The 24,757-nt window shown below is 34.3% G+C and overlaps 6 protein-coding genes and 1 pseudogene across 9 annotated transcripts; 4 read left to right on the top strand and 3 right to left on the bottom strand.

The window, feature by feature from the left end:
- Window positions 1-253: 253 nt before the first annotated feature.
- On the bottom strand, window positions 254-2,452 carry LOC106313229. 3 transcript variants are annotated; one of them, XM_013750987.1, is made up of 2 exons: window positions 1,834-2,452; window positions 254-1,803 (listed from the first exon to the last, which is right to left on the bottom strand). In XM_013750987.1, the coding sequence occupies exons 1-2, from the start codon at window positions 2,279-2,281 to the stop codon at window positions 344-346; spliced, it is 1,908 nt and encodes a 635-aa protein (XP_013606441.1). In that variant the 5' UTR covers window positions 2,282-2,452; the 3' UTR covers window positions 254-343. The 3 variants fall into 3 exon arrangements, with proteins under 3 accessions (XP_013606441.1, XP_013606440.1, XP_013606439.1); XM_013750986.1 differs by having other exon boundaries at window positions 254-1,806; window positions 1,837-2,452; XM_013750985.1 differs by having other exon boundaries at window positions 254-2,452.
- Window positions 2,453-2,664: 212 nt separating this feature from the next.
- LOC106313377 ((DL)-glycerol-3-phosphatase 2) lies at window positions 2,665-5,895 on the top strand. Of its 2 annotated transcripts, XR_001264368.1 has the most exons (8): window positions 2,665-2,845; window positions 3,238-3,462; window positions 3,659-3,719; window positions 3,851-3,998; window positions 4,128-4,207; window positions 4,320-4,461; window positions 5,054-5,248; window positions 5,724-5,895. XR_001264368.1 is itself a non-coding variant. In XM_013751175.1 (6 exons), the coding sequence occupies exons 1-6, from the start codon at window positions 2,773-2,775 to the stop codon at window positions 4,447-4,449; spliced, it is 717 nt and encodes a 238-aa protein (XP_013606629.1). In that variant the 5' UTR covers window positions 2,665-2,772; the 3' UTR covers window positions 4,450-4,719. The 2 variants fall into 2 exon arrangements, 1 of the variants encoding a protein (XP_013606629.1); XM_013751175.1 differs by lacking the exons at window positions 5,054-5,248; window positions 5,724-5,895 and having other exon boundaries at window positions 4,320-4,719.
- LOC106313378 lies at window positions 5,728-7,101 on the top strand (annotated as a pseudogene).
- A 325-nt stretch (window positions 7,102-7,426) lies between these two features.
- On the top strand, window positions 7,427-7,975 carry LOC106315011. The gene has a single exon (XM_013752794.1). It carries the CDS (start codon window positions 7,427-7,429, stop codon window positions 7,973-7,975), a length of 549 nt encoding a protein of 182 aa, XP_013608248.1.
- Window positions 7,976-8,870: 895 nt separating this feature from the next.
- LOC106317492 (auxin-responsive protein IAA33-like) lies at window positions 8,871-10,025 on the bottom strand. The gene is made up of 2 exons (XM_013755302.1): window positions 9,504-10,025; window positions 8,871-9,112 (listed from the first exon to the last, which is right to left on the bottom strand). The coding sequence occupies exons 1-2, from the start codon at window positions 9,905-9,907 to the stop codon at window positions 9,034-9,036; spliced, it is 483 nt and encodes a 160-aa protein (XP_013610756.1). The 5' UTR covers window positions 9,908-10,025; the 3' UTR covers window positions 8,871-9,033.
- Window positions 10,026-12,641: 2,616 nt separating this feature from the next.
- Window positions 12,642-16,751, top strand: LOC106315010. The gene is made up of 3 exons (XM_013752793.1): window positions 12,642-12,728; window positions 15,559-15,891; window positions 16,566-16,751. The coding sequence occupies exons 1-3, from the start codon at window positions 12,642-12,644 to the stop codon at window positions 16,749-16,751; spliced, it is 606 nt and encodes a 201-aa protein (XP_013608247.1).
- A 1,776-nt stretch (window positions 16,752-18,527) lies between these two features.
- Window positions 18,528-19,733, bottom strand: LOC106315542 (U4/U6.U5 small nuclear ribonucleoprotein 27 kDa protein-like). The gene is made up of 2 exons (XM_013753303.1): window positions 19,048-19,733; window positions 18,528-18,781 (listed from the first exon to the last, which is right to left on the bottom strand). The coding sequence occupies exon 1, from the start codon at window positions 19,683-19,685 to the stop codon at window positions 19,050-19,052; it is 636 nt and encodes a 211-aa protein (XP_013608757.1). The 5' UTR covers window positions 19,686-19,733; the 3' UTR covers window positions 18,528-18,781; window positions 19,048-19,049.
- Between the last annotated feature and the right edge of the window lie 5,024 nt (window positions 19,734-24,757).

Here is a 24,757-nt window from a genome sequence, read left to right as displayed (position 1 = left end):
TCTAAATCAGGAGGAGTAATGTGTGTTGTACTCTTTTTCCTTCACGATGGTTTTGTCCCAATTGAGTTTTCCTGGTAAGGATTTAATGATGCAACATTAAAGCACATTACAAGCTCTAAATGGTTATGGCATCCAAAGGGGAGTGTTATGAACCAGATTGTGGATGACTCATAACCAAGAGATTATGATTTGTAATCTTTTCATTTATCTATAACAGTGTAATCTCCTATATAAAGAACCTCTATGTTATGAATAAATATATACTTTTCCATTACTTTTATAACAAAAAAAAAACATTTTTAGAAATTTATAAACAAATGAAACTCTTAAGAGAAAAACAGTATCAATTGCACATATAAACTCCAGTTTCGAACCTGTGATCTACCTCATAGAAATCCGTATTCCCCTCAGCAGCTGCACGCAGAGTGATACCAGACAAAGAGCTACTTCCCTGAACCGAGAATTTCACGTAGCAGATGATCTCTGGTTCTTCCTCGCTGTTCTCTGAATCGAGAGGCATCCTTGCTCTTAATCTCCCGGGACTTCCAGTGAGAGGAATCTCAGGGACTTGCCATTTCAGTTCTCGATCGGTTCTGTTTAGTATAGCTTTAGGAGAAACCTTAAGCAATGTGGGATCAACAGGGAGTTTCAGAACAAAATCGACGTTTTTCAGAGGCTGAGGTAGTTCCGGGCTTGAGACGTATTGTATCATGAGTGAAAGTAAAGTCCCACTGACTCGTTTCACCATTCGGACTCTAAGAGGCAACGGGGTTAGCTTAGGTTGCAAACTATACTTCAAGATAGGGATTGGTTCTTCTGATGGAGCAGTTCTCACGTGAAACAAACCGTTCCCTAAGCTACTAACCCGAGAACTCTGCATAGCGAATCTCTTAACCGGACTAGTACCTTCAACACGGAATGAGAACTCGGTTTCTTTCTCTTCACCAGAGCCTTTAGGTGGCATTGTTTTCAGATAGAACACACCCATTAGTCCCACTCTAGCAAGCAATGATTCCCTAAACTCCGTTCTAATTTCCTCAGAGATATACATTTCAGGACCTTTCATCTCAGGCTTCTTAACAAGATTATCGACATTACCTCCATCTTTACCCTCCACTGCCTTGGGATCACTTGTGTGCAAAAGCTCAAGCCCGGCGAGTCCTTCCTTCTTATGAATCTTCTTCGGTCCCATAAACTCAGAAGGATCCAACCCACCTCCCCAAGCATCACTAAGCGATTCAAAAGTTTCACCAATCGTAGCCTGCTCGTTGCTGAACTCAATCCCACCGTACTCCCCTTCGAATCCTTCCACATTGATGTGAGTAGACTGCGTTGCTTCAGCTGGAGGCAACGTAGTCACCTCGAGTCCCGCCAAAGCCAAGGTCAAGTCCTTAGAGGAAGGATCCATAGTCTTCTTGAACCCGCCAACGAGTTCTTTCTCCTTATTAACCGTCTCACTCGCCGCGAAAGGATCCAAACTGTCAGGCTCCTCCATCTCTTCCTTCAACTCCTCAGATTCTTGCACCACAGGGGCCAAACTCGCAGCCATCTCGTCCCCAGCAGCAACAGTCTCTAACGGCAACTCGAATCTCGCATTGGAGAAGGCCTGCACAGAAGCCAAATGCTCCGCGGCGTGAGACTCCACAGACGCCCAGCTATCCCCTCCTCTGATCTTATTCTCCGTGTCCAAAGCCGAATGCACCATCTTCGCGATCCCGTCGCCGTGCATTGACCCAAGCATCGCGGCCAAACGGATGTTGCTGACGCCGCGCAAGACGATGTCGAGCGCCATGTAAACCTCCGCGTACTTCCGCCCGAGCTTCACCGGAGTCACGTCGACTCCGCGGCAGGCGGTTACGATGACGCTAACGGCCTGGTTCACGATGTGGATGCACTCGAACACGTTGATGGAGTTGTCGTCGTGATCCGCGACGGTGACGCCGAGGATGTAGATGGAGTTCACTAGTCGGTACACGACGCGGTACTTGCTCTCGACGCCGACGATCACTTGTCCGTTTGAAGCGGCGAGGGGATCGTCGCCTACGAATTCCGCCGCGGTGGCATCGTCGGGGTCTGCGGCGGAGGTGGAGGAAGAGGAAGAGGAAGGAGGTTGTTTCTGTTTGGGATTTGGGTGTGGGTGTTTGGTGGGGGAGAATGCTTGACGCGTTTGGCGGAAGAAGGAGAGAGCGATTAGGGCTCTCGCCGGCGGGAACCATTCTCTGGTTTGGAGTAAAATGTCAGATCCGTTTGATGGTTGTAGAGCTAGGGCTAAGCATGACATGATGACGATTCGAATTTGATCTGTGAGATTCCAATGCTCGTGAATGCTCGATCTTGATTAAGATTAGTTGTTAATCGGATCAAAATCAATCGGACCTGAGATAGTATGATAGCCGATGAAGAAAAACGAGAAAAAGGGAGAGGAGATCTTCGCAGTGAAGGAGTGATATTCATAAAACGAGGTCGTTTTTAACGTTACTCTTGTTCTACCTTATTGGGCCTTCAAGCTGCTTAAAAGTATCTTCGCTGTGAGGAAGTGATATTCATAAGACGATGTCGTTTGGTAATTAATAGCAATTACGCTATGAGCAAAAGAAAATGCTTTATATGTGGACCGGCCCGATGACAAGAATCGGCCCATATCCAAGAAGCGGAGTCACCGTACGTCATTGTAAGCATATTCGATTAGTTGTCAGTGACAGTGTCGGCTCCAAGAAAGTAGAAACCATTAGATATCCATCTAATCGTAGATCCACCGGAACCGTAGTGTCAATGTCGACTCCCGCAACCGCCGGAAGAGGATCGATCACTCACGTGATCTTCGACATGGACGGTCTTCTTCTCGGTATATCTGATCTCTTCGAATCTTCTCTTTATTGTATCGCATTAGAGTGAGTTTCCACTGGATCTAAAATTCGTATTTGATTTTTTTGGATAGTTCATTGGTTCTGATGAATGTAAGTTGTTGTTTAAATCTGATCTGAAACCTTAGTTCACTGATTGATTAGCCACTCGATTGTCTTATTAATCATTAGCTAATTCTCTATACAGTCTGTAGCTGATATCGTAACCACTTATGATCACTCACCTGTTTGATGTAGTGAAACTCTATCTTCTGCTCATATTTATCATCAAAACTTCTATATGTGTCACTATTTTTGCATCTATCTAATGATCAAATTTTTGTTTTAACAAAGCTAAGATAAGGTCCTCATGCCCATTTGGTTTCTGCTGCAGACACGGAGAAGTTTTACACGGAGGTACAGGAGATCATACTTGCTCGATTCAACAAAACTTTTGATTGGTCTCTCAAGGCCAAGATGATGGGAAGAAAAGCTATTGAAGCTGCCAGGATCTTTGTTGACGAAAGCGGGATCAGCGACTCTCTATCAGCTGAGGACTTTCTTGTCGAGAGAGAGGCCATGCTGCAAGAACTCTTCCCTACTAGTGAGCTTATGCCAGGTACGTTTTTCTGCTTTTACATGACAAACATATGGTTCACTGGAAAGTATTGCATGCCTTGATATTTCTGCTTCATGTGGGTAGACAGAAAGGCACACTGCCTTTGCGTCAAATCATAATCATTTTGGGCTGATCTTATTATTTCAGCCTTTGTATTCACGTCATGAATGAACCAATTTTTATTCCACTGTTTCAGGGGCTAGCCGGCTCATCAAGCATCTCCATGCAAAGAACATTCCTATTTGTATTGCTACGGGGTATCTCTTTTCTTCACCACCACATCTTTTTCTCTCTTAATAATAATACCATTTGAGCCGTGCATTCAAATTTTCAGCTTTTTACAATCCGGAAAAACTTGACTTTTAACTATTGAATGCAATGGTTGCAGAACTCACACACGTCACTTTGATCTAAAAACCCAAAGACACAAAGAGCTCTTCTCACTGATGCATCACATAGTTCGCGGAGATGATCCTGAGGTCAAGCAAGGAAAGCCTGCCCCTGACGGCTTTCTCGCTGCATCTAGGAGATTTAAGGTAACTACACAACTATCTCCTAGATGCTTCATTTCTAATATATATATACAAAAGCCCATGTGATGTAATTGAGTCCTCTAAATTCAAGCTGATGTAAACTAAAGTCTCCTCTTTGTCTGGATTCATTAGGATGGTCCTGTTGACCCACAAAAGGTTCTGGTATTTGAAGATGCTCCTTCCGGAGTTCTTGCTGCTAAAAACGCCAGAATGTAAGTGAATCTCTCCTATTGAATAGACCAAAACAGATGAGTTTAATTGTTTAGTTTCAGACACAGTTATTACATCTCCATCAAGTTTATTCCTGTTGATTCCTCTCTACAGGAACGTGGTGATGGTACCGGATCCTAGACTAGATATATCTCACCAAGACCTTGCAGATCAAATCATGACTTCGCTACTCGATTTCAAACCAGAGGAATGGGGTTTGCCTCCATTCGAGGATTCAAACTAAAGCTTCTTCAAGGTAATGATAATAAGTCAGAATCATGAATGTGTGAGAGAGCGTTGATTGTTTGTCGTTTTATTATATTTGTTTTGGCACCTACATGACAAGGCCATGAGGTTTTATGTCGTCAAGGGTGTGATTTCTGGCTATTGAAGCCAAAATGGAAACTAAGTTTGTGACATGACAAGAGACCAAACAAAAAAAAACTGCCTTAGCGTTTAAACAAAAAGATTGTACAAACTCTTCCTCCCAAGTCCAGACATGGGTTCATTTGCTCTTGTTTTTGTCGGTTGCTGAATTGGAATCTCCGTTCCCTACGCATCACTAACATGTGTCATTTACATACTTAAAATCAATTTCAAACATAATCATCACACAGACTACAATGATGCGTGAGTTGTAGACGATAAAAATAAAATATAGATAAGTTACTTCTGTTGTATCCTACTTCATTTTGCCTTTACATCCACAAAATTAGGGATTTTAACATTGTTGTTGTTCCATTCATTTCGTGGGAAGATAAGACCAACCGCAACGGGGTCCATGACTGTCTCTTAATGTTAATCCTTAGGTTAGTTTTAATATAATAATAGTTATTATGTTAATTTAGCTAGGGATTGGTCCGTCCGGAAGGAGTTTAAGGAGCTGATCCTTGTGTACGTGGCAACGTTTGAGTGGGACGGGTTCGGTTTGGGCTTGGGTTGGTTTAGAAAAATTAGGTCATTCTCGACCGAGACCGAAAAAAAAGAGAGCTCTCGATGATTAGGCGATAGCACGGCGATTTCTCTCGATCGGCTTCACGAAGGTAAATCGAAGCCTGAACTTGTATATTTGTTCGATTTAGATCAGTTTTCATCTTGTTTCCTCTCAATTAAAGGTTCGGGAATGGGGTTTCAATCGATTTGCGGTTACGATTGAAATTAAGGTTTCAAAAAGATTTGGGGTTAAATCGATTTGGGGTTAAAATCGAGTATGGGCTATTGTAGAAAGGGTTTCGAAACGATTTTGGTTTCAATCGGAATCGGATATGTTTTTTTTTTCTTATACGGTTTCGAAACGATTTTGGTTTCAAGCTCAAGCGGATCTTCTCTTTTTTCTTAACGGTTTCAAAACCTTTTAGGTTTATATGTGTTCGCTTTCAATCGGTTGTAAATGATTTGTCATTTTTTTCAATCCATATGAGAAGTTATTGTTCTTTAAGTATGTTCTTTCAATCGGTCCTTGCTTTTGTTGCTATAAGTTATTGTTCTTTAACTATGTTCTTTCATCATTTGTCTCAGGTTAACGAAAATGGGACAAGATTACAGCTACAGCCAGCCTTCTTCATCATCAAACTCTCTAGACATGACCTCCCTTCTTGAAGCAGAAGCTCAGCTGTACACGGATGCAGAGCCGGATTAGTTCGCACCTCAACCAGAGGCTGATGATGGAATCCCGAGGACATGCTACTGTGGTGGTGAGCCTGTTGTTGCAACATCTTACAGTAGAAAATATCCAGGCAGAAGGTACTTCACGTGTGAGAATGTTGATGATGGAGACTGCCATGTTTGGAAATGGTGGGATGTGGCGGTAATGGAGGAGATGAGTGACTTTCAGACACAACTTAGGCAGCTTAAGGATCAAGGTAATGAGACTAAGCAGAAGTCGGTTAAGCTAGATAAGACAGGGAAGTGGCCGTTACGGAGGAGATGTGTGAGTTTCAGAGACAACTCCGGCAGCTTAAGGATCAATCTTTTGAGTGTGACCAGAAGCTGGTTAAGCTACAGAAGACCGTCTGTGAGCTAAAGAAGAAATCATCGACTACAAATGGCTTTGCATTGGCAGTTTGTGTAATGGTCTCCGCATTAGTTTTTATAGGTTTGGCGGATATGTTTCTGACTGGTAAGTATCTCTCTTGTGCTTTTGGTTGTTGTTAATGCTATCTAGTAAAACTTTTGACTGTTTCATCTTATGTTTTTGCAGGAAGAGCTTCAAAGAAGTAAACCAGAGCGTCCTCAAGCTCGAGAGTGTCTGTATAATTAGGTACGATTACTACAACCTCCTACTCTCTTTTCTTTGAATTAATAAAAACATATATTAGTGTATTTTATTTGTTTAAAAAAAAAACCCGAGAAGATGTTAGTTGTGTTGAGTAGAATTTTTTGTATGAAAGCTTAAAGTTTGATTGTTCTTGCGTAAATGCTACCTTCCTACCGCCTCAGATTTGATTGTTTTACTCGCGAAGACAGAGCCACTGTTTGAGCTGGAAACTAGTCTTAAACTCAAGCTAATGTCCGAAATGTTATGATGTCTTAATCTTGTTTTAAGGTAGTTATCGTGTATTGTGCATTTGATGCTTTAAAACTATACTAACTGTTGTCTTATTTGATGTGTCAGGTCAAGCAGAAGGCATGTGAACCAAGTCACGGGTGCATTTGGAGGTGTGAAAGTCGTTTGGTCTTTACCTCATGTCAAGGAAGTCACGGGTTCTTCTTATGTAGTATAAAGTAGTCGTCATGCTTGTCTTTAGTTTCCTATCTCGTTCATCAAAACTTGTTTCCTTTAGGTTTCTATCTCTTTATTGTATCTTCACGTTTCCTCGGCGAGGTTGTAATATTTTGGTACCAAGTCTTTGTAAGATCACCCTGCTACAACAAGAAGTTGCATCTTTTGCTTCGATTTATAACACAAGTACTACTAGCTCTTCTCGTTAACTTCAACAAGTTTAGGTAACACTTGCTCTTCTCTTTAACTTCAACAAGTTTCAATTTTAGAAACATATCACTTATACAACTTGTGTAAATAATAGAAATTGATATAGAAACTTGAAAAAAGATTAGAATTGCTATAGAGACTTGAAAAAAAATTAAAAAAAAAAGTTATAGAAACTACTTTTAAAATTGATTAAAAGATTAGAATTGCTATAGAAACTTGAAAAAAAAATTTTTAAAAAAAATAACTTATGATGTTCAATATTATTGGTTTCAAGGAGGGATACCTAAAAATGTCATCATCTTCATCCGATGAAGTCGAAGCAAGACTGGAAGAAATTTTCGATGAAATCGTCGAAGATACATACAATGACATAGTCGAGTTCCAAACGAATAAGCAAAGGAGACGTGCTTATATAGAACGAAACCGTGAAGCACGACACGACCGTTTATGGAATGACTACTTCAGCGAAGATTCGACATTCCCGGCACATTTATCCTGGCGCCGTTTCCGCATGAATAAGGAATTATTCTTGCGTATTGTCCATGGCCTCGCAGAGAACGTTCCTTTCTTTCGACAAAGAAGAGATGCGACCGGGAGGTTTGGTCTTTCTTCACTAGAAAAAAGTACGGCAGCTATTCGTCAGCTAGCTTATGATTCTGCGGCTGACACGGTAGACGAATATCTCCGACTTGGTGAAAGCACGGCACTTTCGTGTTTACACCATTTCACCGACGGAATAATACAGTTATTCGGAGATGGGTATCTACGAAGACCCACACCAGAGGATCTTCAACGACTCCTCGATATTGGAGAGAAACGCGGTTTCCTGGGATGGTAGGAAGCATTGACTGTATGCATTGGGAGTGGAAGAATTGCCCAACCGCTTGGAAAGGACAGTACGCACGTGGATCAGGAAACCCGACAATTGTCTTAGAGGTTGTGGCTTCACAAGATCTTTGGATATGACACGTTTTTTTTGGTCCTCCAGGTACCTTAAACAATATTAATGTCCTCGACCGGTCTCCTGTATTTGATGACATTTTCCAAGGCCGAGCTCCCAGGTTAGAGTATGTGGTCAACAGACACATGTATAAGTTGGCGTATTATCTCACAAGGGGTATATATCCCAAATGGTCTACCTTTATCCAATCTACTCGCACCCTCAAGGTCCTAAAGCAGAGTTATTTGCTAGACTTCAAGAAGCAACCCGAAAAGATGTGGAACGGGCTTTTGGAGTTTTGCAAGCTCGATATGCGATTGTGAAAAACCCGGCTCTTTCATTGGACAAAGAAAAGATAGGGAAGATTATGAGAGCATGTATCATACTACACAATATGATAGTTGAAAATGAACGAGATGGATACATTCAGTACGATATATCTAAATTTGAAGAAGACGGCACAAGAAGTTCACGGGTACATACCGACAGGCTTACAAATATCGCTAATATGCTTGGCATTCGGAATGATGTTCACGATAAGCGTTTACATCAACGATTGAAAAATGATTTGATTGAAAATATTTGGAACAAATTTGGTGATTGAAGATTATTAATAAATATTGTATCTTTCTATTAAATCATGTTATAAATAAAAAAATTTAATTTCACTTTTTCAAAAAAAAAATATTTTTTTATTAGTAATGATTCTAAAAATGAGACTTACTATTGGAATTATATATTTGATTAGGATCCTTAACTATTAAAAAAAAAAAAAGTAAAATAAGCCTAAGGATTCCATGGTGAGCTTTCACCATTGCGGATGCTCTAAGCGAACAAAGAAGAAAACACATATGGTAGTAAGTTTACAATAATGCCCTTGGGAATCACCGACACATAGCTAGGCTGCTACAAAACATCTTCTGACATCGTTGGCAAAACGTTATCTCTACTCTCACTCACTCGTTTCTTCTATCCTTTCTTGTGTTCCCTTTCACCGGCAAGATTCGAATTCTCTTCGCTACCCGAACAAAGTCCCTGTGTCCTCACAAAACCAAATCTCTCATCAACTTCCATATAATCAGCTATATAACTTCAAACACACGAGAGCAAACTAAAGTTGTTTAAAAGTCAAAGAAATCAAGTAAGCTAAACACTGAGAGATTTTAGTTCTATAAAGAAAAATGTATATTATTGTCTTGCATGAACGCTCGTACGAGCATAACCATCTTTTAGCATGTTATGCATACATGTCGGAACTCCTAATCATTGTAAAGCACATAATATAAAATTAAATATATGATTTGTAGAAAATTAACACGGCTTGAAAATAGTTTAAGATGGTCTTGCAAAACTATAATCAAATTAATTAGTATTATATAATAAAAGATAGATATGTTCTTTAGAGTTAAAACGAGGGATATATTACTTCCAACTGAGATCACCAGCAAGAAGGAGATCGTTCTCCATGTCTTCATAAGCAATAAGGTGTCCAGGAATGGCGTTAGACAGATCAAGATCATCAGTCCCGGAAGTCGAATCAGCTCCATCTACAAACATTTGCCTCAGAACCAAAGCCAAGCTTTGATAACTCTCATGTTTATCTAGGCTAACGCGTTGGCAGATAGAACGTCCCTCGAGCACAACGGTAACCGGAGGAACCACGGATGAAACTAGATCGTCGTCGACGTTGAGTCCAAACCTTGGGAATCTCCCGGCGGCTCCGGAGCTTGAGCTGCTATTAGGGTTTCTCGAAAGAGTGTTTGACATGAAGGATGGTGTTCTTGTCGTTGTGTCACGACTTTGTTGCGTTGTGTTGTCTTGATGAAACATTCTTTTTGAAGAGTCTTGGATTTGTGGCTGGAAACTGCTCGTACTGAGATTAGGGTTTTAGGGTATTTGTAACAACATCCGTTATAAGGAATTCAAAGGGTTTTGTGTGTTGAGAGTGAGAGAGAGACTGTGTTGATTTGGTGTTGATAAGATTCTGGTGAAAGTGAATGTATGTACTTATAAATACTAAATAGTCGTAAATTGTGTGCCAAAAGGTGTATTTTATTTTGTGTATTATTTTTGTTTCATTGTTGTCTTAAATATTTTACACTTAGCTTTCATTTCAACGCACATCTGCTCTTTGAGTTTCCAGTTAAACAATGGATCTGTAATTAACAGTCAATTTACTATTTCCTTTGTTTCATAATAATAAGTCACTTTAAATTTATTTTTTTTGTTATAAAATAAAAGTCATTCTACGTATAATTTATTCATTTTTACCCTTTTGAATAATCAATAAGTTTTTATTAAAACTATTTTTATTTAATCAATTATACATTAAATAAGAATATATAAGTCTATTACACAATTTTTTTAATTTCTGTGAAAAATGTTAGAGTGACATTTAATATGAAACAAATATAATATTTAATTATTAAATTAAAAAATTGAATTCATGTAAAAATTCACACTTGTGCATGTATTGAAAGATACTAGTATTATTATTATTACAAATTACAGCTTGATTGCATTGATCTATCACTGTTGGGACAAGAGCTGTTACTGGAAATGCTATATAGTATATTTTTTTTCGTTGAGGTGGTTTTAAAATCATATCTTATCAACCACTTTTCAACTCAATTTTGGTTCTTTTTCATTACTCAGTTTGTAATGCACAAGACGGTTGAGAATCTTAAAACATTTTTACAAGAGTCAATACAATAATATTATAATGAATCTTAAAAAGGTTTACGTGGACAATAAGCAAGCTGACTAAAAAAAAAAAAAAAAAAGCAAGCTGACAGAAAAACATAGGTTGAGAATCTTAAAAACATTTTTGCAAGAGTCAGTACATTAATAATATAATTAATACGAACTAGGAACCTCCGAATTAAAGACTTATTATAAATTGACACGATCAATTAAATAATGAAATAGGGTATAGAAAAAGAGATCTTGTAAATTGTAACGCATGGACTGCGGAGACGACCGCGCTGCCGTCGCCGAACGCCTCGCTTCCTTGACTCGCGGGCCTGGTCGGGAGCTCCACGTCATCTTCTTTCGTACATACACCAATACATATGAAGCAGACCAAAAATGTAATAAAAGCACACAACAATTCACACGTCCATGGCACATACATACCTAGCTACTTTTTCTTTACAATTTATCGCATACGCACTCGTAGTTTGAGTCAGTATTAATAACAAAAGGTCAGTGTAAACTAGTTCAGATATATTGACGTTGTTGCTGTCTTCAAAAGGTTCATGAATAGCCATATATAATATTCCCTCCGTTTCAAAAAGACGTAAAACATATATTTTTTGGGGACAATTTTTTTTTAAATATATATTTTTTAAAAAAAATTTAAACGGAAAGAATATATCGAAGAAAAGGGGAAAAGTTCGACCTCCTAATTTCTTATATATGACTGTAATTGAGCGCAAACAATCTAATCTTCACTCTATAATTACAGATTTTGGTCCATCAACTATCCAAAGATTAAATAAAAATGATGTGCTCATTCTATAGGCTTCTAGCTATTTTAGTGAGGAACACTACAATTCCAAATTAATATAATAGAATAAAATTGTATATATACTATGCAGTAGTATTTTAAATCACACAATATCATATATAGATTTAGGTTTATAATCTCTTATATACCCGAAACCAATCTTTGAGAATTTCGATTTAAGAATCAACATTAATATATATAAATTTGTGAGTTAATTTAGTAATTATCATTTTCATTTGAGTAAAAAAAAATGATGAATCTAAACTTACCGCATGATTATGATATAATGGTAAAATATTAATTTTTTTTAGGGAATGGATCGAAGAAGCCAGAGGTGAATGAGCTAAGCAAACCCAATAAGGCATGAAAACGAAGCACAAGAAGCATATTTTCTTAGGTTAGAAGCAATCAATAATTTATTTCGTAATAATCATGGTGATAAGTGAAGATATAAATACATTTATTTTATAACTCGGGATCCGAAGAAGAAGACTCGAAGATCCGACATGGGAGGCATGGAAAATGTTTAAAACTTACCTCGGTTAATTACATAGATTTCAACTGATTTTGATCAAAATTTCAGTTTATTTAATCTTCAATTTAATTTGTCTCGATTTTTGTTTTTTTTTCGATTCTACAGACATACGTTAGTGTTTCCTTATTTCATTCCCCGATGATAATTTAAAATTTAATAACAATCAAACAATCGCCCGCTGATTTTGGTCTGTTTCTAACCAAACACAATGATAATCATGATTGTTCGTTCATCTAAACTCGAACAAGTGCAAAAGATAATCCACTTCAGCCTTACATTTAAGCCCCCAAATAATTTTACTTAAAAGGCCCAACTGAAACGGTATGGGCCCATGTTTATCCTAACTCTCCGTCAATATCCAGTTATGTATATTCAGCTTTTAGTTGCGTCACTATCACTCCTATCAGAGATTCTTTCACCTTCTGGAGAATCCAATCTTATTATATTTATGATCACTGAGGTGTTAATATCACGTTTTTGTGGTTCTGCCAGAGGTGGTGAAGAAATTGTGCTTATGAGGAATGTATTACTTTGTTCTTGGTGGCAACGGTTTGGTGTTAATCGACGTCGCTAATCGCAAGTTCTTGGCTGAGTTTCTCCGAGCTCTAGTCTAATGGTTTGAAACTTCGGCTCATGTTTACTTAAATTGTGTAAAGTCACAAAGTGGACTTCGATGGCTTCATATGTTATTGAAATACAAGCAAATAGTCAACGGTTCGAGTCCGCTTATCTCTAATTCTAATTCGAGCTAAATCGTTTAGCTGATAGTATTAGATACAAAGTGTTCCACATCGGATCGGATGTTAGAAGGGATCCTTTGTGGTGATAAGGGGAGTGGCTATTGGCCCAAGTGTCCAACCAATCTCGAAAAAATTGGAACGAGTCCGCTTATCTCTAATTCGAGCTAATTCGTTTATATGATAACAACCAATTTTTTCGATTCGTTCTTAGTATTGTCTTTTGGTATAAAAATAAATAGGATAAGACATGCGCTTTGCGCAGAGTGAGTTTATTTGTATATATTATCAATAATTTTTTTTATATTTAATCATTTTATTTTTACATATACAATATTTTTTGTTGTTATTATATAATTTCTTTCGGATGGACCGAATCAATTTTTATTAAAAATTGTGAAACTAAAATATAGTTAATATATCATGGATTGATCGGATTGGACATTAAGCAAATTATGACACACAAACCTTATTTTTTTCCACCGAACACATTCTTGAAAAAAGTGAACAGTATTGTTTGCACAGTTGAATTATTTTGACTTTTATCTTCCATATGGATTTGAAAGGTTTCAGATCAACTATCGAATTCATATATGTCATTTTAATGTTTTTAGTCGTATGCTTAAGGAAAACTTACATTTTTGTAATTTAAAGTTGTTTTAAAAAATTCAAAAATATAACATATAAGAAAAAATCTAACATATAAGAAAAATATAACATATAAGGTTTCCTCATTTTTGTAATTTAAAGTTGTTTAAAAAAAAAAATTAAATATAACATATAAGGTTTCCTCATTTTTGTAATTTAAAGTTGTTTAAAAAAAAAAATTAAATATAACATATAAGGTTTCCTCATTTTTGTAATTTAAAGTTGTTTAAAAAAAAAAATTAAATATAACATATAAGGTTTCCTCATTTTTGTAATTTAAATTCATTTAAAAAAATTCAAAATATAACATATAAGAAAAAAATCTAATTTTTTATTATATGGTAAATGTGATTGTTTAATTTTTTAAATAATATAAAATTAAACAAAAATGAAGAAGGATGCAAAAATTGTTATCAAATATTTATTATTCATAGTCATTAATTGCTATATATATGTTAATCATATTAGGTAATTCTGTACCTTTTATTTAAAGAAAGAATACACGCTTCTTATATTTTTAGTTAATATAATGTTTCCTAATAATTGAATTTGGACAAACGGTTTTTCAATTGATTTTTAAGCTGCCACGTAAGCTAAATTAACATCCTAATTGAGTGACACCTAAGCATGATCTCTTTTTAATTAGTGCAAAATTAAAGTTACATCTTTTTAAATGATACTCAATTAATATACAGAGGATTTCAATTTCAGTCATGACCGTTAACGCAAGTCTTCTCAGGATTTTCTGTTTGTGTTTGGGTTCAGAAAGGAAACAGTCTCGATCTAATAGCATGATTATTGGGGGGTTGTTAGAGTGGAGTTCTTAACGGAATATAAGAACCCGTATCTTAAATTTTAACTAAAATTATTTTAACTTTTAACCAGCTCTTTTAACTTTTAACCAACTTTTAAAACTCTTATTTTATTTTTTTTAGTTAAAAGTTAAGAGACGGATTCTTATATTCCGTTAAGAACCTCGTCCTAAGAACCCTCCAATAATCATATGCTCTGAGACCTAGCAGTAACGTGTTTCCATGCTCGGCTCTTGATTGAGAGCAGTCTTTCTTTTCTTATTCCCTGTTGTGAAGCTATCATATGGTATTTACTAATACTATTTTTTTTAGCTTTCATTTTTTGTGCTTTTCGATTGTTTGTTGGATTTCTCCGTTTGTGGAAATATTAAATAATCTATAAGTACACATATATAACGGACTTTTAACAACAACAAAAAAGATACATATAAGGAAATCATATACTATTTTATTTAGATAACTACAAGTCTACAAAAAAACATTCAAGCCTTTCCCTTACGGCAGTATTTCCTTAGTGGGAAAAGATATGCAATAAATGTTTTTGATTGTAATAGTTATATTTCTTCAACCGGCTAATTGAGTTTCTTAAATCGTTTATTTAGAATAAATATTGGGGTTTGCTAACTAAATGTGCATTAAATAAAATGGGATATTATCTTTTAACTAAATCGATGAAAACCACTAAACTACAACTACTTTGATTAAATTTTGATGTATTTTAAATAAAATAATAAATCGTTTATATGATAAGAAATCAAATTCGTCTCGTAGTTACACATTTTCAGGTGCGCAAGCAAGCAACCAAGGCAACGAAGAAATAAGCAATAGAGGCTGTTTGTATGATATAAAGTCAAACCCTTGTTATTTTTTTTTTGGTGCAAGTCAAACCCTTGTTATTACAATGATATCGTACACATAATGATCAAAACCCATTACATGTAATAATAATATGCGTCTAAGATTCAAATAATAAACTCTTACAACCTTAATGTTTTTTTTTTGATAAACCATTCTTACCCCATTTACAGTGGAGTGGATAGGATTTCAGTCTTTCCTTAATTAGATATAAGTATATTTTCATCTCCATAAATCTCAAACGTCTCATATCTTCTATGATTCAGCCAGTAAAATACTCACATCTCTTCTCTCTTGTCTCTAACTCTTCACACGAACATTCATCATGAATCAAGAACACAACAACACAACTCCAACACCAAAAGCTTCGTTATTGTTGATGGAAGATAACTTATGCAAGAGAGGATCAGAGATCTCAAGAAGCTCATCGGTTGGAGTTTCCTCTAGACTCTTCTATTATTACCATCATCGGAGCCTCAACGATGGAGTTCCTTTCAAGTGGGAAATGCAGCCGGGAACTCCCATCAATCCTCCCCCTGAAGAAATCGTTCCTCCGATTACTCCTCCTCCGGCACACCTCAGCCGTAGCCTCACTAAACCTTCGTTCGGAGAATCAAATAAACGTTCTCTTTTTACGGCGAACGTTAAGCTTTGGAAATGGAAGAATATTCGAAACAAATATTTCTCTAAATGGTCAAGCCAAAGCATGCTTAGTCGAGGTAATTACGCGTTACGTTTATGACAAGTTTTACATATTTGTTTACACAAATAAAAGGTTTTACATATTGGTTTGTAGTTTCTTATTACATAGATGATCCGCAAGATATATAGTATATTTTCAATCAAGTACAACCCAAATATTTATGGATTTATTGTCAATTATTCTGTTAAAATGCGGAATCATATGGTAACCATTACAGGAACATTAGAAACAGATAGAAAATGAACGGAAAGGAATAAAATTATAGGAATAATGAGGAATAATGATTCCTTATCATATAGTGAAGAACAAATTTATTCAATATTTCTCTATAATAAAAGGAATGAAAAGGAATGAAGGGGAAAACCATTCCTTATGAATGGTAAAATTTCTTAGGAATGTTAATGAATGCATTGTTTCTCTTCGTCACCATTCATAAGTCTTTTTAATCATTGTCAACTAATCTCGAATAATCAATGCAGGAATAACAATCTTAACTTGGTGTAATTGTGAAAAAATATCTAAGTTAATCATTTCGTCATTCTGCAAAGCATGATTTAATGTTACTAGTATAAATGTATAATCATTGTGATTCTTAAGTTTTTTTTAAGTTTCATAAAAAAATGATGTTAATATTAATTATGTAAATTCTCCACACAAACATTTAATTTGCATGTGTGATTCATATATCAGATAATAAGAATGCTCGTCATGGTGGTTCAAATTCTTGTGGTGAATTGGAGAGAACTGAGAAGTCTGAGGATTACAGATCAAGCTGCTCTTCTTTTTCTTCAACGTCATCTTCCTCCAAAGATCGGAGATAGGTTAAGGATTACGGGTGATTTAATAATATTTACGTTGTCGTCTTTAACTTTGTAAGATTTTTTATAGTAAGCATTATGTTTCAACCACTCGTTTATATGTGTTATAACTTCTAACAAATTAATCTTACTGAATACATTCTTACTTCTTTTTACCAAAATTTGATCCGTTCTAAACTAGTCCAGGAAATCGTAAGTGCCATTCGATCTACCTAAAAACACGGTCTAACCTTTCTTGGAGTTTGCCAAATTCTAGCCAAAGTGGGCCGACAATCTTTACTGGCAAATTAAAATGTTAAATTTCTTATAGAGTAATAATTAGGGAAAATTTGGATAAATGCACTTCAATAAGAATATAATTTGAAAAATACACTCTTGTTTAAGTTTTTTGAAAAATACACTTATCTATATATAAATTTACCAAATTGCCCAATCTTATTAATTATCAATTCCAATTAAACAATTTTTTAAAAAAATTATTTTAAAAGAAAATCGTTAGAGATAGAGAATTATTTGTGAATCCATTGTTCAGAATTTCTTCCAACTCTTTCATATACACATGAAAGTAATCTTTCGATAAGACTTCAATGCAAGCAACACCATATGTTTTATGTGACTTTAAACTGTTGGTATGTGTTTGTTCTTCCTCTGCCTTTCTTTTTCCATTACTTCCTTTTTGAATCTTGTACTCCATCTCTATATAAACAACATAAATTAAAATTTTGTAAGATACACGAATCAAATCATTGGCTCAAACAGATTTATTAGATTTTCATGACACGTGAAAAAAAAGAACAAACCGATGAATAATAATCAGTGCAATTCTTTTTCATATTCAAAATAAAAAAAACACATATCCGAATACATCATATTAGCTAGAACTTACTTGGCTCCAGTAGAGAAGATGAAAATTTTGTAGAGACAAACGTGACTTGCTTTTCTTTTTTAACAACATGACTTGTTTATGTAAGTTGAAGAAAATAAAATAAAGGAAAATCTGTATACACATCATGATAAAGTCAAAACAAATCATAATTCACATGTTTATCTTTGTTATTGTAAAATTTAAATGGTAAAATAACATATTTATCTCAACACACATATTTATCTAATTTTAATGATAATATTTTATTAATTTCTATTTATATATTAATTTCAAATTATATCTTGGGTAAAAAGGTCAATTCATAATTAAAGAAGTGTATTTTTCAAAAGTTAAAATAGAAAATGCAATTATCAAATTTCAAATCCTAAATAGGGTATTTTGCAAATTATCCCAATTAATTAACATTTTTTTTGGTAAACATCAGTTAACATGTTATATATATAGCTAAATAGTAGTCTTTTAAAGTATTTGGAGAATGAGTGAGATTCTTCACTGCGACAACCATCGATGAGTTCCAACAGATACCGATACCTCCTTGTACCTCTCAACTGCTTCTGTAGGCACACACACATTACACACGGTAAAGACTGAATTGGTTCAAGTGGCGAAAGACCATTAGATGTTTAGAACAAGAAGGCATATAGACAAGAGTTTTTAGGGAAAGGTTCAGGTTCTTGACATGGTATAGCTTAAGAGCTACTCATCGAGAAAATAGAGTTGTGAAGCCTTGTTGTTTGATGAGACATTCATGGATGATCCGTCTTCTTTGGGACAACAACTTGTGGATACATTCTCAAAATGCATACCGAGCAAGAGATCACCAACAACTGGTGTTGTAATCTGTCTCCAGCATTAAATCTTTTGAAATCCGTTTTTCTTTTAATCAAATCTGCTTCATTTGTAAACAACCATAACGATAATTTTGGAATTCCCACTTTGCTTCTAGTATAGTGCAAAACCCAACTAAATCATAGTCTAAAAGTTAGAGCCGGGAGAGATTACACACATAACATCATTCACAACTCTAAACCCCTAAAAAGAGATAATTCATGAGATGTTTCTAACTCCAGAGAATACATGTTTGTTCTCTAAGGACATTAGAACAGAGTCTGGGGAAGAATTATTGCAGTAAATACAAGCTGGGAAATGCAGCTCGAACTCTCATAATCTGACCTCGTGTTTAAGACAGCATTGGCAAGGATCTGCAAGATAGGTTTTAGAGGAGAGGCAATGTGATTATTTCAATAACAGAAACCAAAAGTGCAAAGAGTCATAACAACAAGAATCTAGTTAAGGATCATGAAAAAAATGAAATTGCTTAACCTCTTCAAGTAAGAGATGTATGTCCATCCAGTAACAAGTAATTAATTTATAAATTCAACAGTCGAGAGCCTAGTGAGTTTTGTATGACTAACAAGCATCAATCATCAAAGACATGAACTTGGGAAGGTTTGTGAGAAGGCCTAACCTTTAGCGGTTACGCTCAGCAGGCAAAGGACGGTTAAAGCCACCGCGACGGTTCATGTACTGCCTCGGCTGCCGCTTGGTAACAGCCCTAATCCCACTGACGTCAGCGCCTTCGACATGCTTCCCTTTCGTGGAGTCGAAACCAGTAGGGATCCCTAACATCTTCATCATCTCTACCTCATTCACATCCATTCCTTCCTCCGCTTCGGCTTCTCCTCCTCCGCCGCTTGGTTCTTTATTATCCTTCGTCTTAGCTTGCTCCTTCGCAGTCTCCTCGACGGAATCAGACGCAATTTTTTTGCGACTCCTTTCCGCTGAGCCATGGCGAGGTCGTTTCCGCGGCGGAGGATCTGGAGAGGGAGTCCTGCGTCTGCTGTGGTGTCGATGACGGTCACGGTCAGTGGAGCGGGAGCGGGAGCGGGATCGGGATCGATACCTCTCGGGAGAGCGCACGTGGCGAGGAGGGCGAGCGTGGTGGTGGTGGTCTGGAGTACGAGATCGGGACTTCTTGCTTCGAACCCCACGGTCCCTGTCTCTCTCTCGGTCACGGTCCCTGTCTCTCTCTCGGTCACGGCGTCTATCCCGGTCGCGCTCACGGTCTCTATCCCCCTCTCGTTCGCGGCGGTCACGCTCTGCCATGGTGGTTGATGCGACTGAGGACGGTGGTTGTGTTTAGGGTTTTTCCCCCCCCCCCCCCACTTATTGTGATTTCGCACCTTTTTTACTTTTACCATCAATTACAGTTGTAAACATATCTCCATCGCACAATCACTGAAAAATAATTAAACTGCTTTAAACAACTAATGAATATAGTTACCACTTACCAGTGATTGACCCGCACACTAATACAAATTTGTTTCGTAAAATATTCTTTTTTCATGATATATAAGATAAAAATTAAAACAAATAGTGAATCTACATATTTTATAAATTTTTTAAACTTAGTTAACAATTATAATAAGACAAAACGTAAGAAAAAATTATAATTGTCATAAATTTATTCATTTCCTTTTATGTAATATTTTTACATAAATAATAATGTGAATAGAATTTGTCAAATCATATGTTAGAATAACAATTATATAATTTTATACATTTAAAACTTTAAATATAATCAAGATATATATATATATATGTATTTATATATTACTGGATTGGATCGGATATCCGCTTCCCAAAATTTTAATATTTGTGATTTGCTTCGATTTTAACAGATATTGATTTTTAGCATTTGCTTTGCTTCGAAGGTTTACGGATATCCAAAATTTTCGAATTGAATCGAAACGAATAACGAATCGAATCAAATTTAACGGATAAAATGTCCAGCCCTAGTTATAGGTTCTCGCAATTTTTATATATTGATATTTGTTTTTCGTAACTAATGTTATACTCTCTCCGTTCCAAAATAAATGATGTTTTGAAAAAATTTTGATGTTTCAAATTAGATTATGTTTTGATATTTTATATTAATCTTAGTTTTATTGAAAACTGTGTGACTAATGATATTTTATCCTTATTTTTAAGGATTGACTGAATTAATTTTGATATATATTTTTAATGTTACTTTTTAGGAATGAATATGTATACCTTAATTCTTGTGCATACACCCAAAACATCAAGTATTTTGGAATAGAGGAAGTATATTTTAAATAAGTCATACATAACTAATTGTATTCAAAAGAGCTGTACCGAATCAGGTAAAATGGTTATTTTTGGTATAAATATCCGAACACGTTTCAGATACATTTGTTACTTAGATATTTTTAGGTTCATATACATCATAACCGAACTCATCCAGATCCATAAAGATCCAACTCAAAACCCACATATAAATTTATAATATTCAAACGGGACCTAATTTAAAAACAAAAACGATACCCAAAAAAAACAACCCTTAACTAAATGGATAGCGAATTTTCATGCCTAACTCATTTTATAAACATATCTCCATCGCAGAATCACTGAAAAATAATTAAACTGCTTTAACAACTACTGAATATAAAGAGTTAACAAAAAATTGATCCGTGTAGGTTATTACATTTTTATTTTAACCCTGAAAGATTTGATTACATTAACTTGAACATATTACACAAGCCGGCGATTGAGTTAATCCCGGAATCAAAGCCGGCTGACAAACACATCAGTCACCGGAAACATAAGCCCACACATGAGAATCAACTTGAAAGACAACTAAACTTAAAGGCTACAAAACCCAAAACTAAGTCAAATAGATGAAGATCAAAAGAAACCCACACATCTTAGGACAATTATGCATGTCCATTCAAAGAAGAACCTTTGTGAAACACAAACGGCGGAGTCACCATGGAGTCACCATAGGACCAAAACCACCGAGAAGAAGGACCTCCTATAGTGAATAGCCCAGCAATTTCAAGGAACAAAGCTTCAATCACCGGCGAGACAGAACAACAGAGTGTTCCTACGCTTGACCGGAAGAGACGGAGTCGGATAACACGACATGCAACGCCATAAGGAAGCTTGACGATAGGATAGATCTCGATCAGATCTGATGGTAAATGACAAGGAGCCAATCCAATCGACTTTGTATTCAACTGAAAGGCAGAAGATCGATACAAAGCCGATACAAAGACAACTCGAATCCAACATGAAGAATCATTAAACCCGAAGCTTGGGCTTCAACAAAATAGATCTCATCTAAAACGACTAGAAAGGGCATGCACCGACAACCGATTGAAGCGTAGGATGATCAGCTCCAACTTCAATCTCTTCGGAGAAGAGATCTACTGTTAAGTAGAAAGAAGCAAAAGAGAGATCATCCTCGATCATCACGGAAAAGACAAAAAGGACTAAACCTGACTTCGGCTCTGTGGAAGCCGCCGGAGTCGGAGAACCACGATCTGAGTTTGTGACTTTCTAGAGAGAAGGCATAGGTTGAGTGAGAGAAAGCTGATTAATTGGTTATTACATTTTTATACATTGATTTTTTTTATATAATTAGTGTTATATATTTTAGATGTGTCATAATATAACTAATTGTATTCAAAAGAGCTGGACCAAATAAGATAATATGGTTATTTTTAGTACAAATATCCGAACTTGTTTCATATACATTTGTTATTTAGATATTTTTAGGTTCATATACATCAGAAAGCGGAGCCTAATTTCATAAAAAAATGATACCCGAAAAGAACAATCCTTACCTAAATGGATAGCCAATGTTCATGGCTAATTCAATTTATAAAATAATAAAAAAATTATTTTTATGTGTTTGGCTTAATTAAATGAAATAAAAAGATTTTTTTATTTAGTAAAATAATTATATGGAGTGAAAAATTAAGTGACAATAAATCTAATACATTTTTAGAATTTTGATTAAATTATTATTTTATTCACAAAAACATGTCTTTAAATTATGTTTTTAGCTACGTAATTTTCCACCGATTGAAACTAAAAAATATTTCTTAGTAAAACAAACTCCGAACGTTTAACCTTATACAAAATCGAGTTATTTTACATATTTGATTTTATAATTGGCACAAAGTTAATATTGATTAACTAATAAATAAAAATCTGCACTATTATTATTATGATAATATTATTAATGTTGTGATGTATTGTTAAGGTAATATTATTAATGAAAGTGTTAAACTGGGTGAAATATTGAAAGACAATTAATGTAATCATATTAATGAAATTACTAAAAAGACATTATACTTCTTTTCTATACTCCTATCCATATTTCCAAATAATTCTAATTTATACTGTTATCCATGTATCCAACCAGTACAAAAAGGTACTTCAGTTTTAATAATATAGATATTTTGGTTAACCCCTTAGAATGAACCTCTAGGTTCATCAATCAATATGATTTCGTTATTTCATATTCGATATCTTTTAGAAAAGAAAACAAAATATTGTCAAGTTATATTATACTTTTAAAATAAAAAGATAAAAATAAATAAAAAATAATACTAGTTACAAAAAAAAATTTTAAAAAATATTTTTAATGTCGTCACCAAAACAATAAACTCCAAACCCTAAATCTTAAACTCTAAACTCTTGGGTAATCCCTAAACCCTTGGATAAATTCTAAACTCTAATTCAAAAACACTAGATATTAAAACACTAAACCCTAAACCCTAAACCCTAAATCCTAAACCCTAAACCCTTGAGTATTTTAGTGTTTAGTGTTTTTGATTTAGATTTTAGGATTTAGGATTTATCCAAGGATTTATGGTTTATCCAAGATTTTATGATTTATCCAAGGGTTTAGGGATTAGAGATTAGTATTTAGAGTTTAGTGTTTTGCTAACGACGTTAAAAAAAAATTTTAAAATTTTTTTTTTGTAACTACTACTATTTTTTATTTATTTTTTTACCTTTTTTATTGTAAAAATATAATATAACTTAACAATATTTTGTTTCTTTTTTTAAGAGATATCGAATATGAAATAACAAAATCATATTGGTTGGTGAACCTAGAAGTTAATCGTAGGAGGTGAACCCAAGAATAAGTCGAATATAAACTGCATCATACTTTTTCTATGATTGGATTGCGGAATAGCAAAATATAAATTATACCAATAAAGTTTAATATAAAATAATAAATATTACAAAATTAAGAAATAAATTAAACTTAATAGAAAATATTTTACTTTTATTATAATTATTTAGATTATTTTCAATATTTTCAATAGTAAATTGTCATCTTATAATATTATAAAAGTAAATTAAAATATAAAATGATTTATTAAAATCTACTAAAACATATTTTTCACTTAATAAATTATTTATATATTTTAATTAACGAAAACAAAAATTTATTAAACCCAATGAATCAAAAGCTAATTATTCAAGTAAATTATTTATCTCAATTAAATTTTAAATACATTCAGTAATTTAGAAATTTGATTAGGTGTATCCTTACATTGCGTAGTAAATAAAAATATAGTTTTATTAATTTAAATTTGATCAAAAAAAAAGTTTTATTAATTTAACTATCGACAAAGATTATCAATATTTATATTTTTTTTTTCAAATATATATATAATAAATTGATCATTCTACAATAATTTTAATATAAAATTAATATTTATTAATATATTATAAATAAAGAATATGGTAATTACACCTTTTTAAAGCAATATTATATTATTTAAAAGATATATTCGTAAAAATAAATAAATTTTAGAAATATGAAACACATATATTTTTCAAAAAGAATATTTCAAATTTTAAAACATTATAAATACTATAATATAAAATAGTTTTTATTTACAATGATTATTTATATTATGGTATATATGTCTTAATTATAGTATCATGTCTATACTATATTTTGAAAACAAATAAAAAAAGTATATTGACAATCATGCAAATATAAGTATTAAAATTATTTTCAAATATTGTTTTATTTTTAATTTCAAACATTTAAGTTTTCTTTTAAAAAATGTGAAATCAATGTTTTATTTTTTATTTAAATTTCAAATACCATCATAGAAGGTGGTTTTTTGTTTAATGTTTTTTTCACTATAAAATATCAACCAAATTCCATCAAATCCCTTTTGATATAGTTTTTTTGACAAAATCCATATTTTCCGATAAGCTGAAATTTAGGAAAATGTATACAAATGACTATTAATAACCCTAGATTTTATATATAATTTATAAATGATACATACAATAAGAAGATATTTGAAAAAAAAAAATTCTCTCAAATCCTTATTCCAATA

Source organism: Brassica oleracea, chromosome C9 (genome assembly GCF_000695525.1).
Source record: "Brassica oleracea var. oleracea cultivar TO1000 chromosome C9, BOL, whole genome shotgun sequence".
Classification (NCBI taxonomy): domain Eukaryota; kingdom Viridiplantae; phylum Streptophyta; class Magnoliopsida; order Brassicales; family Brassicaceae; genus Brassica; species Brassica oleracea.
This window is presented reverse-complemented; position numbering and strand designations above follow the sequence as displayed.